Source organism: Colias eurytheme, chromosome 5 (assembly GCF_061535395.1).
Source record: "Colias eurytheme isolate Ceu_HAF_F1 chromosome 5, ilColEury1 Martin Lab GWU primary, whole genome shotgun sequence".
Taxonomy (NCBI): domain Eukaryota; kingdom Metazoa; phylum Arthropoda; class Insecta; order Lepidoptera; family Pieridae; genus Colias; species Colias eurytheme.
In genome coordinates, this window is record NC_142984.1 from 7,940,164 (window position 1) to 7,957,099 (window position 16,936).

A 16,936-nucleotide genomic window follows, 5' to 3' on the forward strand; every position below is an offset into this window, starting at 1 on the left:
TGTTCCTTTGCACGAAGGTCGATTTTTAATTGGTACAAATCTGGTTACAAAAAATGAGCTTGTGACTAAATTATTTTATGATGTAATTATTTGTTATTGTTAGAATTGTCGCTACCTACGTTACTAGCTTATTTGCAAATCTTTGTAAACTTTTATAGGTTTTCGACATGGGGACTTTACGTACAATCTTTATATACCTATATAAAAATGAATCGCAAAATGTGTTGGTAAGCGCATAACTCGAGAACGGCTGAACCGATTTCGATAATTCTTTTTTTTATTATATTCCTTCAAGTACGAGGATGGTTCTTATGTAGAGAAAACGTAAACATGTACCACGGGCGAAGCCGGGAAGGACCGCTAGTATGAGAATAAAAATACATAATAGAATAATGCTATTTACGTTTGTTTTTTTTTACATTATTATCGGTTTTAAAAGATTTAAAAAACGGGTTTTTGTTTTTATATCATATTTATTGAAAAAAAAAAACAATAATAGACAAAAAAATATTATTTACAATTTTGATTATTTTTGAATAAATATATCCGACATTTTGATATACTTAACATCTTATATTTTCGAATGCTGGTTTTGTTATCATTTTATTGTTCCAATGTTTATCTTCTTGATACGACTTCTACTCCTTGTTCCGTAAATAAATATGTCTCTTGCCCGTTACTTTGAGCTATCCTTGTACATTGAGGTGCTGAAACAACCATAATAAGTTATAATAGGAGGAACAATCAATTGATAATACCTCTTATAATACCACGATTATTATAAAGATACTGTCATCAAAACTAGAAAAAATTGCACAGTGTACGTTCCTTTGTCGCTTTATTATCCTAGCCCGTAATAAACTCGATTGTCGGCGTCTTACATAGCAAACTTTCTGAGAAAATCGTTCTTTTGTTTGCAAAATTTTACGGTTGACCGCAATTATTCTAACAATTAGTAAAAAATTTCGCAGCTGTGTCCGTTCGTTTATCGCTCTATTGTCCTATCTCGTAAAAAAGTCGGCATCATAGTTACATAACAACAAATTTTTCAAATATTTTTTATATAGTATTTATAAGTCATTATGCTTATGCATAATATGCAAATAGTATTCATACAAACAAATTAAAAAATTACTCATACATACTTTCATTCGAATTGATATATGTATAAATAAATATCCTTTATCTAATCCTTGTCTTGGGATTGCTCAAATGTGTATAGAATTGTTAGTAGATCAGCAATAAGCCTAAAATAGCATGATATCTAATAAGTAAAAAAATTACAATTACCGGTGCAGTGAAAGACCTCAGACAGTAGTTATAATACCATAGAAAAAACAAAAAGTTATACGCAATAGGGTTGAAATAAAAATTGTTTCCGATCTCACTGGTTTTACCTACCCGTCAGTGATAACTTACACTAGTCTGAAATATTCCACTATCTTCAATCTTATGACTTATAAATAAATGACATAAGAATAAACTTACACAAAAAAGTACTATGTGAAACTGTCTGAAGATCCACATCAGTTTCTGGTAATCATGGTTGGTCTAAAAGACCAACGTGTCTTTATTGCATCCTGGCTTGCAAGCTGCACATCGGATTTTTCGTGGTCGCGCTTTGCTATTAGAAATAAACATACATACACAAATCAGTAGTATATTTATTGGAAAATGAAATCTCAAAAAAACAACTAAAACATTACCTATTTATACCAATAATAAAATTATACCTAAATAAAAATAAAGACAGAGTGCATAAAATTATAAAATCTTGATTTGTGCGTTGCTAAATTCAGACTTTGTAAACATATATGTACTAATACAAGAATCATAAATAGGTAATGAAATCTCAAAATATGACTAAAATAATATTACTTATTACAAATAAAAATAACTATCAGATTTTCATTTATGCGTTTCTCAATTTAGACTTGTAAACATATACCTAGTAATCAAAATATTTGAAGTTGAAATCTTTAGACTTGTAGCGACCGAAAGACATAATAAATATAAATAAGCATGATAAACATTAAATTTACCTATTTAGATTCAATAACTGTAGTTTCTTCATCTGCCTTCGCAACATTTTCTTCCTAATGTTCTCACCATCAATGTTTTGGCCACCAAAATGCACCATGTTTATGAAAAACTTTAGTAACACTAACACTAAATCACGTATGCGAGTAGACAACGGCACCGCGCGAAAAAGTTGTACAGGACTGCTCTCTAAGACGCGTTGGCGTCGACTAACAGGAGGCGGAACGGCGGAAGCGACCGGCCTGCGCGCAATTTTTTGCTCATAGTTTATAAATATATTTTTTTTAAATTACTGATGTATTAATTGAAAAATCTAATCCCGTACGTCCCTCAAGAATTGAATGGAAGTGGATGTGGATAAAATTTCATTGATATTACTTTACTATTGTCCAAATGAAATTAATTCTCCGTTTAATTTTTGGCCAACTTCACAACGTTTTTCTATCGAGGCAAATTTTGTCAATCGTGTTTCGGTTCCCAAACGTCACTAAACAAACTCTTCAATTAAATAAATCGATAAATAAAAAAAATTAAATTCAAAGTTTTTGAAGAAAAAAATTAATTCTCCGTGCGCTCGAAACGTATGTTTTGGGTCTCATTTCGCCTTAAAGAGTTTAGAACTCTCTAAAGGAACTAAAGTGATCAGTACTAATAACCAACCGATATGTGCGTTCAGCGTGTCTGATCCTGATTGGTAAGCGATTATGACCTTTATGCTAGTTACTTTATGGCTATAACCGTGAGCACTCACAGACATAGGGATAATGGAAAAGTATGACATTTGGAATGAAGAATAGGAACAAAAATAATGTGTCCGAATGACCTACAGATGACCAAACACTTTTTTAACACTTATTCATTTCAATATCTAATACTAATGTGTATTTTTTAGGGTCCAGGAGATCCAGTACCAAAATATACATTTGAGCTAACTACAAACCTCTTTGACATCGACAAAGATAATTATCTCATCGTGAATGATGAACATATAGACAGGGATCCGCCAAATACTGGTCACTTGAGGGTACAGGTAAATATCACTTTAATACCTTTATCATTTTTTGTGTACGTGAAATCTGAAAGGCTTATTGTGACAATACAAAAATGTAAGCATTATTGAAATATTTCGATACTTTTTTAGTGTTATGGTGTCCTAAAGGGAGGTTTTCTTATAACGATTGTCATCTTACCTTTAAGAACAAAAAATAGCTAAAGTATAATATTGCATAAGAATTTTTTGTCATTTTATAATATCACGTAAATACATTATAAAAATGACTAGTAAGTTATTAGTACAAGATTACAAGATAATAATATCTTGTTACATTAGATTTATATAATTATATCAATAATCATACCTCAAACTCTTCTATTAGCTTCATTGATCAAAGTATTATAGCAATAATTATATTCATTTTATTTTCAGATAGTAGCAAGAGAAGCGAACGGTGGAGCTGCGTCTGCGCCGTATTCCATCGTAGTATATTTCCTGGACCAGAATGACAATGCGCCTGTTATTCCTAAAACACAGCCTATTAATGTTCCAGCCAGTTTAGAACCTGCTCCTGTTTACAAGGTATTGTTTGTACTTATCAATATTTAATATTTTTTTCTGTACTACTCTATCTTTATGCCAAAATTGGTTGCATCTATGAAATATTTTTAAGGTTAATGCCATTGGAGGACAGTTTTTATCGCTTAGAACTTACCATAATTTTAAAGCGATGCTTATCATAAATTTAGTATATTCAACGACATCATTCAATATTTATTTACGTTAAGCAATCTTATTCTCTGCAATCTTCCTGGACGTACCGTCAAGCCCTACCATTTAGCCCTAATTAAGGTACTTTTTATAACAAAACTATTGTTTATTTATATTATTTTTTAAAAAATATTTCAAAATATTCCAGGTCGAAGCCACAGACATAGACGAGGGTGAGAACGCACGAATATCGTACAGCATTTATCACGTTTCTAACAACGGCGGGAATAAGTTCACTATTGATCCCACTTCTGGAGTTATATGTGAGTCGCACTTTGCACTGGCACTATCACTTTTTGCTATAAAAAATAAGTATAGGAACAAATAATATTTGATCAACAAGTCGGTTCTCACAGTCAAAAGTTCTGAGGAAAAACTCAAAAATATGGAATCGAATTGATATCCTACCTTTTTGGTCGATCTTTAGAAAATGCCTAAACATATTATTCGATTAAGATCTTGGTTAGCGTGGAGTGTTGCGAAATCAGGTTCCCGTATATATTGTAATAATCGTATTTTTTTAGACAATATAGAATAGTTATTATTTTAAACATATTTTTACTGAATTTCATATTTCTTATCTAATAATATTTTTGTCAGTTCGAATAAAAGAGAAGAGACGAATGCAGCCATGAACCCAAAAGTAACGTTAAATATACCTAAATTGATCACTAGTGTTTTGCACAATATTCACGGTTTTTGCATGTTATTTCTAAATAAAATATACACACGTTTTATAGGCACAAAACTTTTAATTATTTACTTTATTCTAACAATGTTTTTCAAAATATAACAGGATTCAAACTATATGTTAATATTTTAAAGAACATAATATACACAAAAAGTTTATATTTTCTCCAGGTTTACTTCAGGGTCCTTCCATATTTATTATTTCACATTATTTTTTAATAATCAAGGAGAACTCATTATTAATAGAATAATTTAATAATTTTAGCAAGTACGGGTCGCCTACAAGCGGGCGAACAGTACAGTGTAACAGTTCGTGCCACAGATTCAAAAGGGCTAAGTTCTCAAGGTATTATAGAACTGATGGTGGCCCCTGGACCAAATACTAGACCTCCTGTGTTCTCGTCTAGGGATTATTATGCTCCCGTGTCCGAAGGGGCAGCTATTAATTCTACAGTTACTACTGTTACCGTAAGTATTTTCGACGTTTATCCAAATTTTAAGCGATCTTTAAACATAAAACTAATAAAATTCTCTATTTTAAAGCGTCCTTATATATAGAATTTGTTTCAGTACGAAGGAAATAATTATAAAATCCATTAGATACCAATATTAATACCGAAGTCTTAAAATTAATACTAGCTTAATCTTAAAACAGTAAAATATGTCGGTGCAATAAATAATTAGAAGTAATTCAAAATACGATAGCTATTAAAATATCTTTTCTTGCAGGCAAAAGACCCAGAAAACGAACCTGTGACCTATTCAATCGTGTCTGGTAATGACTTGCGTCAATTTGCCATTGGGTCTAACACAGGCATTATCACTGTTATACGACGCTTGGACCGGGAAGTGTTAACTCGTTATCAATTGGTAAGTATTAGTATAATTATTAGTGGTAGTATTAATTCAAAAAAGTTGAATAAATGTTTCTTATTACCGTTCGTTGGAAATAATCTTTATTGTAATTACATAGCAGTCATATTCTTTAACTCAACCATAATTTAATTGTTATAAAAAAAAGAAGTGTTGCACTTGGGGACTGCCGCGGTAAAGCTATTGCATGCTATACCCTCAAGCCACACCTCCGAGCCCGTCGGAGTGGGGAGCGTGAGGTTTTTTCGTTACGGAATTTCTCGATTCGGTCCCCGCGCTCAAGGCCCGCGATAGAAGCTATGCAGTAGCTTAAAATATGCCAACCAAAAATTATTATTTAATAAACACAATTTCAAGCCTTTCTTCACACTATATCAATCAAATTAATAATAAAATAACGTCTTAAATACTTACTATGTTACAGATGGTAAGAGCAGAAGATCCTGGGAGATTGTCCACAACAGCAACTGTTAATATTAAGGTGACTGATATCAATGACAACAACCCCAAATTTGATGAAGACTCCTATTTATTCCATGTAAAAGAAGGTAAGAACTCGTTCACAATACTACAAATGAAATATATAGTAGTAAAAACATATTGAGAGATATCGCAATGTAAAATGATTGATCTTCTTAAAAACGAAATCAAAGTTTTTAAACTTTGAAACTGACTGATTAAAACGTGACACATTTTTAAATGTAAAACATATATAGACCGTTTCTATTTTCTATATTTTTTACCCGACTACGGCGAAGCAAAAGGAGGGTTATGATTTTTCAGTTATTTTTATTCATAGTATTTTCTAATGTTTGATTTTACGCGAGTATTATACATTTAGAAATTAAAGACTTTTTAACGGATTTTAAACGCGTCAAGACGTATAACATTTCAGTCGCCCCGTGACCACGCTCGCTGTAAAGTGTTCGAAACTTCGGGAAAATAATAGAATGAATAAATCGCGTTTAAAATCCGTTAAAAAGTCTTTTATTTCTATTTTTTTTTATTTCCAGGTCTCTCCGGTGAACAAGTCGGCTACGTCCACGCGACTGACATAGACGAAGGTGTTAACGCACTAGTCAGTTACACAATGCCGACAAATCTACCATTTTCTATTGATAATGCTACGGGGTTAATCTCTACTAGCACTAAATTGGATTATGAGGATACTAAGGTAATTGAAATAAGATTTATTTGTATGTTTTTAAGTGTCTTAAGGTTGGTGAAGTTTGAGTGATGACTGATTCACACCTGACACTTTGATTTAATTGGTTGTGTGTAGTAAAAATATGATAGTTAATATAATCATTAAAATTATGATTCATTATTCATGCTCTAGATATGAATATAGCCAATCTATACTAATATTATAAAGCTGCAGAGTTTGTTTGTTTGTTTGAACGCGTTAATCTCAGGAACTACTGGTCGGATTTGAAAAATTCTTTCGGTGTTAGATAGCCCATTCATCGAGGAAGGCTAAGGCAAACAGAAACGGAGCCACGTGGGTGAAACCGCGGATCTCAGCTAGTAGGAAGATAAAACAAAAAGTATCTTTGATACTTGCCTTGCCTTGTACGTAAAAATTGGCGGTTTTTATCATTGTTTTGTTTTTATCTTAATATATATAAATCTCGTGTCACAATGTTTGTCCTCAATGGACTCCTAAACAACTTAACCGATTATAATAAAATTCGCACACCATGTGCTGTTCGATCCAACTTGAGAGATAGGATAGTTTAAACATGTAGGTACCACGGGCGAAGCCGGGGCGGACCGCTAGTATAAATATAATTTAGGTCTAAGTACTGGTTCATCACTTTAATCACTTTAAATAATTTCGGCGTGGTTATTTATTTGATTTTTTTAATAATTTACAGGAATACGCGTTCGTAGTAACAGCAACAGATGGCGCTATCGACAAGCGCCTAGGAACAGCGTCTGTTACAGTTCTAGTTGATGACGTGTCGGACGAAGCTCCGGTGTTCACACAAGCACTGTATTCTGTGCACGTACCCGAAAATGCACCTAATTACCCTGTTGTTAAGGTTCATGTGAGTATTCACTTTTTGTTTTATATATTATAAAGCTGAAGAGGTTGTTTGTTATTTGAACGCGCTAATCTCAGAGACTACTGGTCCGATTAGAAAAATTATTGCGGTGTTAGATATCCCATTTATCGAGGAATTCTATAGGCTATATATCATCACGCTAATACCAACAAGAACGGAGCAATGCGGGTGAACCCGCGGAGCACAGCTTGTTTGTTATACACATTTCAGGTGATGGAAAGAGGACTTTCTTTGTATTCTGTTAAGTATCATATTTATTTGCGGTCCATGTGAGAGATGGGAGGGTATGCTTCTACTGTTGGTTTACTCTGTCTTATTCCGAGTATTGTATAATTACTGCGTAAATATAAATCCCCTCTAATATTAAGTATATTTAAGTTTCTCTCTATTCGTCTCATTATAAATAATTTGTTTGCCTATATTAAATACTTGCTGTGTGAATAAATGTTAGGAACATATTAAAAATTCTTAATTCGTTACAGGCTGAAGACCCAGATACGATACCAGAAATAACGTACACAATACTAAAGGGTGATACCGAATCATTTTCAATAGACCGTAAGTCGGGAATGATTCGTACTCTAAAAGCATTGGACAGAGAAATGATCGCAAGACATGAACTACTTGTCGGTACTGAAGAGAATAATGGAGATAGCAAGGGAGCCTCTACTACTGTGGAAGTTATTGTTGATGTAAGTAGATAAATGTATGATTTTTGAGCTTTTTGCATATGATTTTTTTGTGGTAATTTTTCTTCAGTCAATAATTGAGACTGTCGTGATCAGACAATTGTTCGTCGTTTCTTTTAACTATCTATAATTTCATTAAAATAGATAGCGCTCTTCAAAATCTTTACCATTGCTTAAAAATATTTTTTAATGTATCACTGAATTACACCCAACTGACTTTAAATTTGTAGCACCAAATTTTATAGTATCCAAAAACCCTTCCTTTCGATGATATCTTTCGGAAAATCTATTTCCATTATACTGAATTCTCTAAAATTAATTCAAGCTTGTCTCAATATTGACAACCTAAATTAATTTGCAGGATAAAAACGACAATACGCCAATATTCACCTCAGTAACTCGTCCAGTTACTATCGAAGATACATCATCAATCGGGTCTTTAGTAGAAACCGTGGTGGCTTTAGATTCAGATGCAACCCCACCAAATAATAGAATTCGATACGCTTTAGTGGGAAGGGGTAAAGCGTCTATATACTTCCATGTGGAACCAGATACGGGTGCTATTAAATTACGAGACGATTTGAGGAAGGAAACCGATAGCGAATATACTGTAAGTAGTTTTTGTTATGTTTAAAGATATGGAAAAAATCTGTTGCGGATAATTTTCTAAGTTAGATTAGAAAGATTTTGATAGAGGTATATGTATTATCCAACAAGATTTAAATGAGAATGAATATGGAATGAGCTCTTATTCTTATATAGATTTAGTTCTAAAGATCTTTTTCTGAACCGAAGCAAAGTTTTTCATTTTAAAAATGTGTTGTTATTCTTATTTGGTTCTTATGGATATATGAAATTCTCTTTGTAAATTTTTAAAAATTATTTGTATAATTTCTCATCCTAATTTATACAGGTGGACGTACAAGCCTATGATCAAGGAGACCCTGTGTTATCGTCAGTTACAAGTCTCACTGTGTATGTCAGCCATTCAGCTACCGTACCTCCTGATGTAAGTACCTTAAATCTTTATACCAAAACCTATTTTATATGGAGTCATTTAATAAAATAATTTTGACGTTATTTTTAAGTTTTGATCCACAAAAGTATTTGAAACAGACAAAATAATAATAATTAATAGTGATTTTGTGTAAGCACAAAATTACTATTACCACAAATATTGTTTTTCTTTTTGCTAATTTGTAAAGAAACATGAATATTTATTTATTGATTATTATTATTAATTGCCTACGATTAATTATTTTTTATATTTTAATTCTCTTTTCAGGTAAGATTAGGTTTTGCCGATACCACCTATACAGAGCACGTGGCAGAAAATTCACCAAATGGTACTTTAATTCGTACCTTACCAATTTGGAATAAGGGAAAGCATTCAAGGGATTTGCCGCTCAAATGTCTTCTAACTAGTTCTTCACACAAAGGTAATTATATAAAATAAGGCACCAACTTACACGTACATATTTGTAAAATATATTTAAATTCAGTTTTTTTAGTATGACAGTTTATTATATTATGTATATACGAAAATATATTTCCACCGAAAGCTAGTGATAGAATTTAATGTTATATTCTTATTATTAAAATAAATTTATTTTTATTTCAGTCCCACTTAAAGGTAAAAACCATAACGTCCATTACGCGTCAGTGTATGTTATTAATTATGTTTATGTTAACTTTTTTATTAACCCTTGATTATCGCCATTTGTGTGTCCTCAACTTCAACAATCGCATTATGTTGTGTTCACAATCTAATAGAAATTAGTTCGTTGATGCTAACTAAATGTTTAAATATAATAAATCAAAATTACAAGCATATAAAACGGCCATTGTGCGAATTGTTTACAATAGCTTCATACATTTATCGCTATAAATAGTGACAAAGGAGAAATAAGTTCATATAAGTAATATGGCTCAGACTCATGGATCAATCAAGCTCGGAATTTTTCCTCCTTTTTATGTTCTTCTATTCACAGCTTTAAAGAATATTTTTATTAATTTCAGGCGTATTTTACGTAAGATTAACCGAAGAAAGAGACTGTGCAATCCACCTCAACGCGTCCATAGATTACGAAAACATAACCGAATACTCTTTGGAAGTCCAATTAGAATCTATACAGGGTCTAATAAACCCAGAAAGTAGTAAAGCAGTGATAAATGTTCATGTAACTGATGTCAATGATAATGCGCCTATGTTTATTTTCAATGAGCAATCCACGATCGCTGGGGCTAAGGAGAAATATTACGCGATCGCTACTAAGGATATGCCGTTGAATACCAATGTTCTTCAGGTTAAGGTAAGGAATATTCTGTTATATTTTGTTTAGTGGTTAATGGTTATTCTGATTTTTTTAGAGGATCTGTCCTACATACTTTAAAAAATATGGGTGTTGAATTCTCATATTCTAAACTAAAAATACCACATTCCCATCATAAATTGTGTTGACACTTTTGGATAACTATTTAATTAAGAAAACACCTTTTAACCATTTTTATGTCTCGATTATAAAGATCTGTGAAGCAAAAACTATCCTTCCTCGCTCAATTACATTTCTTGATTTTATATCTTTTTATAGGCAAAAGACAGAGATAGCGGTGATTATGGTAAAATTGAATATCGCAAGAATTCCTGGACAAAGGCTGCAGATGAATATTTCTCACTAGACAGTGATACGGGTGTCATAAGTAATATTAAGACTTTCGAGAATGTTCCTAAAGAAGCTTTACCTTTCAAATTCAATGTGATGGCGAAAGATAATCCTAAATCTGAAGACTCTAAAACTGCAAGGGCTTCAGTTGTGGTAAGTATTGTGACATTAAATCCCTATATTTTAATTGAGTTTAGTTTTCTATTTTAAATTTTAACTAATTCTTCTTAAATTAATATATTTTAAATAATTCTTAAACTTCATGTTAGCGTTATTTTGATCTTGGTGTGATACATATGAGAAGTTTAAACATACAATATGCTATATAACCGGCTTGTAGATTATAGATGATATTGTTTCCCTAACAATCCTTACCTTTGTACATTATTTCCAGATAAATTTGCTCCAAAAAGACAATCAATTTGTCTTAGAAGTGTCCAACGTTAACGTTGACACTATGTCCACGCCACAAGCGCGAAGTCTTTTGTCAGAAATAGAAGGAAAGAGCGGTTTAGTTGCAGGATTAGAGAAATTAACCCCAAGATTGTATCTGGGAGAAAATGGAACTTTGGAAAGTGATACGAAAGGCACAGATGTTTGGTTGTATCTACTTGATCCGAATACCGGGGAAATTTTGACACGCGAATCTCAACCAGTTAAAAAGTGAGTAATAGCGTAGTATTGAGCGTTTTTTTTTATTCGTTCTTATAATTCTCGAGACTACTAAAATGGCAGGACTTTTACGATATTCTTTCTATATCCAATAGTGTATCTATGTGAGAAGACTGGTATTTAAATGACCTCAGAAACTTCTATTCTATCCCCAAAGTCTTTATGCCATTATTTTAGATACTTTATATGAAAGTAAATAATATGTTTTACCTATCTATGTTTGTTATGGTTAATCTACTATATAAAAATAAGTCGGGTTTTCCTTCCTGGCGCTATAACTCCAGAACACACGAACCGATTTCCACGGTTTTGCATTCGTTGGTAATGTCTTGGGTTCCGTGAGGTTTATAGCAAAGAAAAGGTGTCTCTGGTGGCGAAACGGAGTTCGCCCGGTTTGCTAGTTAACTATACAGGGAGTAATCGTTAAGTATGCACAGGCGATTATTCCGTAACTATTGCAGATATCAAAACTTGTGCACACTTAACGATTACACCCTGTATAGTGCTCATTTCGTACATATTTTGTAACATCTATAATATTTCAGAGCAATAGACAACGGCGTATCAATCCGAGCTCCACTATTACCCTCGGAGCCGCCGCGCCGCACGCAGATAGCGGTCGCGCCGCTCGCTACGGCTCTGCCCGCGGCGTTACTTGCGTTAGCTGCACTAGTACTGGTAGCTGCTACTGCTGCGACCGTGTATATATGCGCTTCTTGGAACCGGTGAGCATTTTTTTTTATGGTTCATTTGATAGACTGTTGTCTATTTTTGTTTTTATGTCTGTTTTTCGTTTCAAATAAAAACATGTACATTGTTTTGTTATCAAACTTCTAGGATTGTTTGCTTCTTGTAATATTCTATTCATTAATCTCGATAATTAAGGTTTTTCCCCTTATGAAAACTGAGTTGAAAAAATTACTTGAATCGTATATTATATTCATCTACGTTTCTCACTGTTCGTAAAATATCAACCGTTCATATTGCGTCGCTCTGATTTGTTCTTATTTATACCACCATCATCCACCATTTTCATTTTATGGCCTATGTTTATGTATTGCTTACTTCACTTACTTACTTCAACGGCGTAACGACCCAAAGAGGATCTTGGCCATCGACACCAAAAGTTTCCAGGTTTCGCGCCTTAGCGCCCTGGTGTTGAGGTCTTCTACTTGAATGTTTATGTATTTATTAATTAATAATTATTAACCTCAACAGCTACAAAAAGCACAAAGAACAAGCGCTACAGCAACAGTACGGCACACTGAGCCTCAGCATGGCCCCTCCTCGCCCGCCCTCCGGGTACGAGTCCAGTGAGGACGAACCGGCGCCGAGATATGAGACTCAGGTAAATATAATCCTAAATACATTGAGATAATATTACTACGTATGGAGGAGACACCACGAACAAAATCTGTGCGCCATTTTTTTGCTCTAACTAAATTTTAAAAATTATTATCTGGTTAGGTACTTACCGATGAAAGTTATTCCTTTGCACTTTTCCGTATTATTTGTATTATTTGTGCAATATCGTAACACACACGAAGGCATATTTGATGCGTTTCACTTTAAAACCATTAAAAAAAACCGCTCAACATACGCCATATGGCGTACATAACATAAGTGATGTAGGCGGTGTCGTCTCCATAATATGTATATCTCAATGCCTAAATATGACATTAGGTATAATATTAGATACATAAACATTGTTCCTAGATACACAAATTATTTATAGGTATTCTGAAACACATTTGGTCCCCAAGCTAACAACATCTGATATGACAATAGGCATGACGAAAGATTTACAAAACCTCTTCCATAATGTGTGTATACGTTTATTAAACAAGAAAAACCCTATATTTCGCTAATATACTTAAATTTAACGAAGATAAAAGCTATTTTTCAAAAAATATTTATTAACTGTGCCAAAACAGCTCACAGGTGTCATGGCGTAGGCGTGACGTCACTATTACGTAAATACGTAATTATCTGTATGCATAGCGAAGCAAAATTAAACAAATATTTAATTATTAAGTATTATAGAATCTAATTTCAAAGTTTATAAGTGGTGTGCAGTATTGCAATGTGAATCTACATAAAAATAATACCCAAAAAAAGTATTAAAGAGAAAATAATATGAAATGATTGTATAAATTGGACGGAGAGAAACCCGAACCACATATTCGTGAATTCGCAATTATATTTCTGTTCTGAGTCGATAAAGCATACGTTAAAAAATAGAAAATAAATAAAAATGCGTATTCTCAACATATTCATAACAACAAAATATACCTGACGCGAAGCTGTTTACATAGACGTGACGTCACGCGTGTTTTAGTCAAGATGGCCGACTGCAGAATTTCAATGTTTTATTTTATTGATAATCTCATTAATCTTAATGTTTTTACTATTTCTAAGTGACTATTTTTAATTTATTTATTATAAATTTTACCTTAAAAACACTAATTCGATCATTTATGGATACTGTCGTCATGCCTATTGGTCATGAAATATCCATCCGGTCTAAAAATATATACATTAGATACAATAATGGTTAAGGTTTACTGCATACGTGAAAAGACACTACCAATATATCTGCAGTTGATGGACTCCTTAAAAATACAAATACATAATAAACATTGTACAAGTTATAAGCCCGAGAGAAATTATTGACGAAATATACACCTGACTTGCATTAAATAATACAAATTCGTTACAGAGCTAATAAAATATAATAATATTGATATAATTTAATTATGATAACATTTTTTAAGTAAATGCTTTAACATTTTTTGTATGGTTACCTTATCTGTATAGGTACTACATTGGGGAGAAAAAGTGAGTAAAAATATAATATCTAGTAAAGTGAGCGAAAAAACTAGAATAACTTTCAGAAAATCAACATGTGTCTCTTTTTTCCAGGTCTTAAACATGGCGGTAGATGACGCTGACTTGCAGTTGGATTTCAGTTCAAATAATCATGCCTTCAACATTCATAATGTTCAATATTTATCAAAGGATAACGGTAATTACTTTTCATTTTATACTTTTCCTATTTAATATTTTACTGTGCATAGTCTATTGAACAAAATTTTGAGGCTTTATTATTTATTCAGGATATATTCGAACAATGGTACTGTAATAATTTTACGCTTGTAATTCTATCACTTTATAACAAATTGTTAATGTGTCTCCTAATCTATACTTAATTATTAATATATTATCTTATCTAACTTAATTATGTATGTATGTTTATCAGCCATCTGGTTTCCATAACACAAGCGAAAGCTTAGTTTGTGATCAGATCGTGCCGTGTGTGAAAATTGTCCTGAAATATTTATTTATAAGCTATTGCATAGCTTCTATCGCGGGCCTAGAGCGCGGGGACCGAATCCAGAAATTGCGTAACGAAAAACCTCACGCTCCCCACTCCGACGGGCGCGGAGGTGTGGCTTGAAGGCATAGCATGCAATAGCTTTACCGCTTCAGTCCGCGAGTGCCACACGTCTTTTTTTTTATTATAATTGTTGACGTGTCTCCTAATCTACACTTACCTTACTTTCAAAATTTCTTTTCAGACAAATGCACATGCAACGGTTGATCTGCACATGCATAGTTTTATGCATATTTCCTTATTCTATTACATCCTTATTCTAACTAATTTAAAAAATATACAGGTGAAAGAAGTCCGACCCTTTCCGAAACAGCGACTACAGCACGTGCATCGAGCGTCAACGAAAATGGCGGAACGCTAAACAACATGACCAACTTCGAAAATAACATGATACGCAACACTCAAACGTTAAATCGAAGGACACAGAATAGTCACCCGTTAAATAACGCACTCGGGACATTACCGAGAGTCAATAATAATAATATAAATGGGGGGTTATTAGCTGCGACGTTAGGGAGGAAAATAAATGGGAATAACCATAAGAAAAAGCCGCAGCCGATCATGGCGTATGATGAAATACCGGGGTTGCATAGGTAATTATATCATCAAATTAATTCAACTATTTATTCACATTATTTTTAAAATGTTGGTTTAGAAATTGTACTTATTAGACTGAAATAAAATAAACTACGAAGTTAAATTACTTCACATCCAGGAACTTTCAATAGTGCAATCTAGTATCTAAAGTTTAATTTAAAATGTGTATATTATCGAAAACCTAGAACCATAAAAGTTTCACAGTATATAAGATAAGCATGAATAAGGCGAAGCCTGGTTTGGTTTCAACTAGATGGCACTATATTCAATATTTACTTGCTTGCTTGGCTTCAAATTATTTTTTAATTAATTTTTTAATTTTCAGGACTTTTCTTTTCTTAATTATCATAACAAATAAACTTATATATTTAATTTCAGAGCATCAGATAACGACAACGTGACGTTTGGCAAACGCAACTTCTCTGGTTTCTCCTACGACCAATCTCCAGTAGAAACCACAACTGAACTTTAAATAGCAAATTAATATATAAACATAAAGTGATATTATCCGTCCGTTGCTAACACGTACTTAAATATAATGTGTTCAACGAAATATATTAAAGAAATACGACTGAATACGTGCTTCAAACATAGTTATTATTGTGAATAACGAATTTTTTAGATGTTTTAATTGTAATATTACTTAGCGAAGGCTAGTCGTATGAAATGTGCATAATAATAAATGTAAATAATAGTGGCATTGTTCATGTATATTGTAAGGTACCTGAGGGTACAAATATTTTGTATATAAATATTTTTATTGTAATAATAAATTTGCGCACTACACCTTGCCATTTTTCCTGAAATCTTACATGTAAAATTGCATGCTTGCTCATATTTTTTGTTTTGAAATATTTTACGTTTATTTATTTTTATGTTACCTTAATTACAGTTTTAATGTGTATACTTCTTTTTAATCTTGCTTTACTGAAAAGTTACTGTTCAATTTCTTCGTTTCAAATTTCATTGCATGTTTAAAATCGATATATTTGTCACAACATTGCCTTCATTGCGTTTTCTGAAAATCTATTATGAATACGAATTTTGTGCCAGTTACGATTAAATGTTTTAGTTAGATGAATAAATTAATAATTTAGCATAATAAATAATGCTCATTTTTACCTGTGAATCAGGCTCCGAAGTGATTTGTGCCAAACAATATTGATGTCTAAAATCGTCTTTTATTTATTCATTGGCTAAGTTCTTAAATGTTACCTTGTAGAAATTTTTATTGTATAGATGATTTGTAAATTTTATATCTCTGTTTCTATGTGGAAATAGATATCTTTTGTAATATATTACCGTCATTAAGATTGTTTTAATATTTTTTGGAATAAAATTATTTTTAATGAATTTTTGTGTTTTAATGACCTTTCATCTACCAACCAATGGTATATCAGGTTTTTTATAAGGGCCTTAGCTAACAGAGCCAGAGTTACTATACTTTTATTCGAACACGAGACGGGACTCGAACTTTTTGTTCT

General features: G+C 32.4%; 1 protein-coding gene and 1 long non-coding RNA gene across 2 annotated transcripts in view; one reads left to right on the plus strand and one right to left on the minus strand.

Annotated features, from left to right (window-relative positions):
* The window catches only part of Cad99C (cadherin 99C), a 147,175-nt gene extending 130,370 nt beyond the window's left edge, over window positions 1–16,805 (plus strand). The window contains exons 12-31 of the mRNA XM_090102033.1: window positions 2,933–3,070; window positions 3,467–3,616; window positions 3,954–4,068; window positions 4,761–4,963; window positions 5,225–5,365; window positions 5,793–5,916; window positions 6,382–6,542; window positions 7,246–7,419; window positions 7,920–8,129; window positions 8,488–8,736; window positions 9,040–9,135; window positions 9,412–9,565; window positions 10,146–10,438; window positions 10,718–10,942; window positions 11,184–11,452; window positions 12,007–12,186; window positions 12,680–12,809; window positions 14,384–14,486; window positions 15,139–15,448; window positions 15,831–16,805. Coding sequence (XP_089958159.1) covers window positions 2,933–3,070; window positions 3,467–3,616; window positions 3,954–4,068; window positions 4,761–4,963; window positions 5,225–5,365; window positions 5,793–5,916; window positions 6,382–6,542; window positions 7,246–7,419; window positions 7,920–8,129; window positions 8,488–8,736; window positions 9,040–9,135; window positions 9,412–9,565; window positions 10,146–10,438; window positions 10,718–10,942; window positions 11,184–11,452; window positions 12,007–12,186; window positions 12,680–12,809; window positions 14,384–14,486; window positions 15,139–15,448; window positions 15,831–15,924 — 3,519 coding nt within the window. The 3' untranslated portion in view covers window positions 15,925–16,805. The remainder of the gene's footprint in view (window positions 1–2,932; window positions 3,071–3,466; window positions 3,617–3,953; window positions 4,069–4,760; window positions 4,964–5,224; window positions 5,366–5,792; window positions 5,917–6,381; window positions 6,543–7,245; window positions 7,420–7,919; window positions 8,130–8,487; window positions 8,737–9,039; window positions 9,136–9,411; window positions 9,566–10,145; window positions 10,439–10,717; window positions 10,943–11,183; window positions 11,453–12,006; window positions 12,187–12,679; window positions 12,810–14,383; window positions 14,487–15,138; window positions 15,449–15,830) is intronic.
* LOC149908551 (uncharacterized) lies at window positions 616–2,460 on the minus strand. Its single transcript, XR_016456764.1, has 3 exons — window positions 2,043–2,460; window positions 1,489–1,624; window positions 616–707 (listed from the first exon to the last, which is right to left on the minus strand). It is a non-coding gene; the product is annotated as an uncharacterized LOC149908551 (long non-coding RNA).
* Window positions 16,806–16,936: the final 131 nt, after the last annotated feature.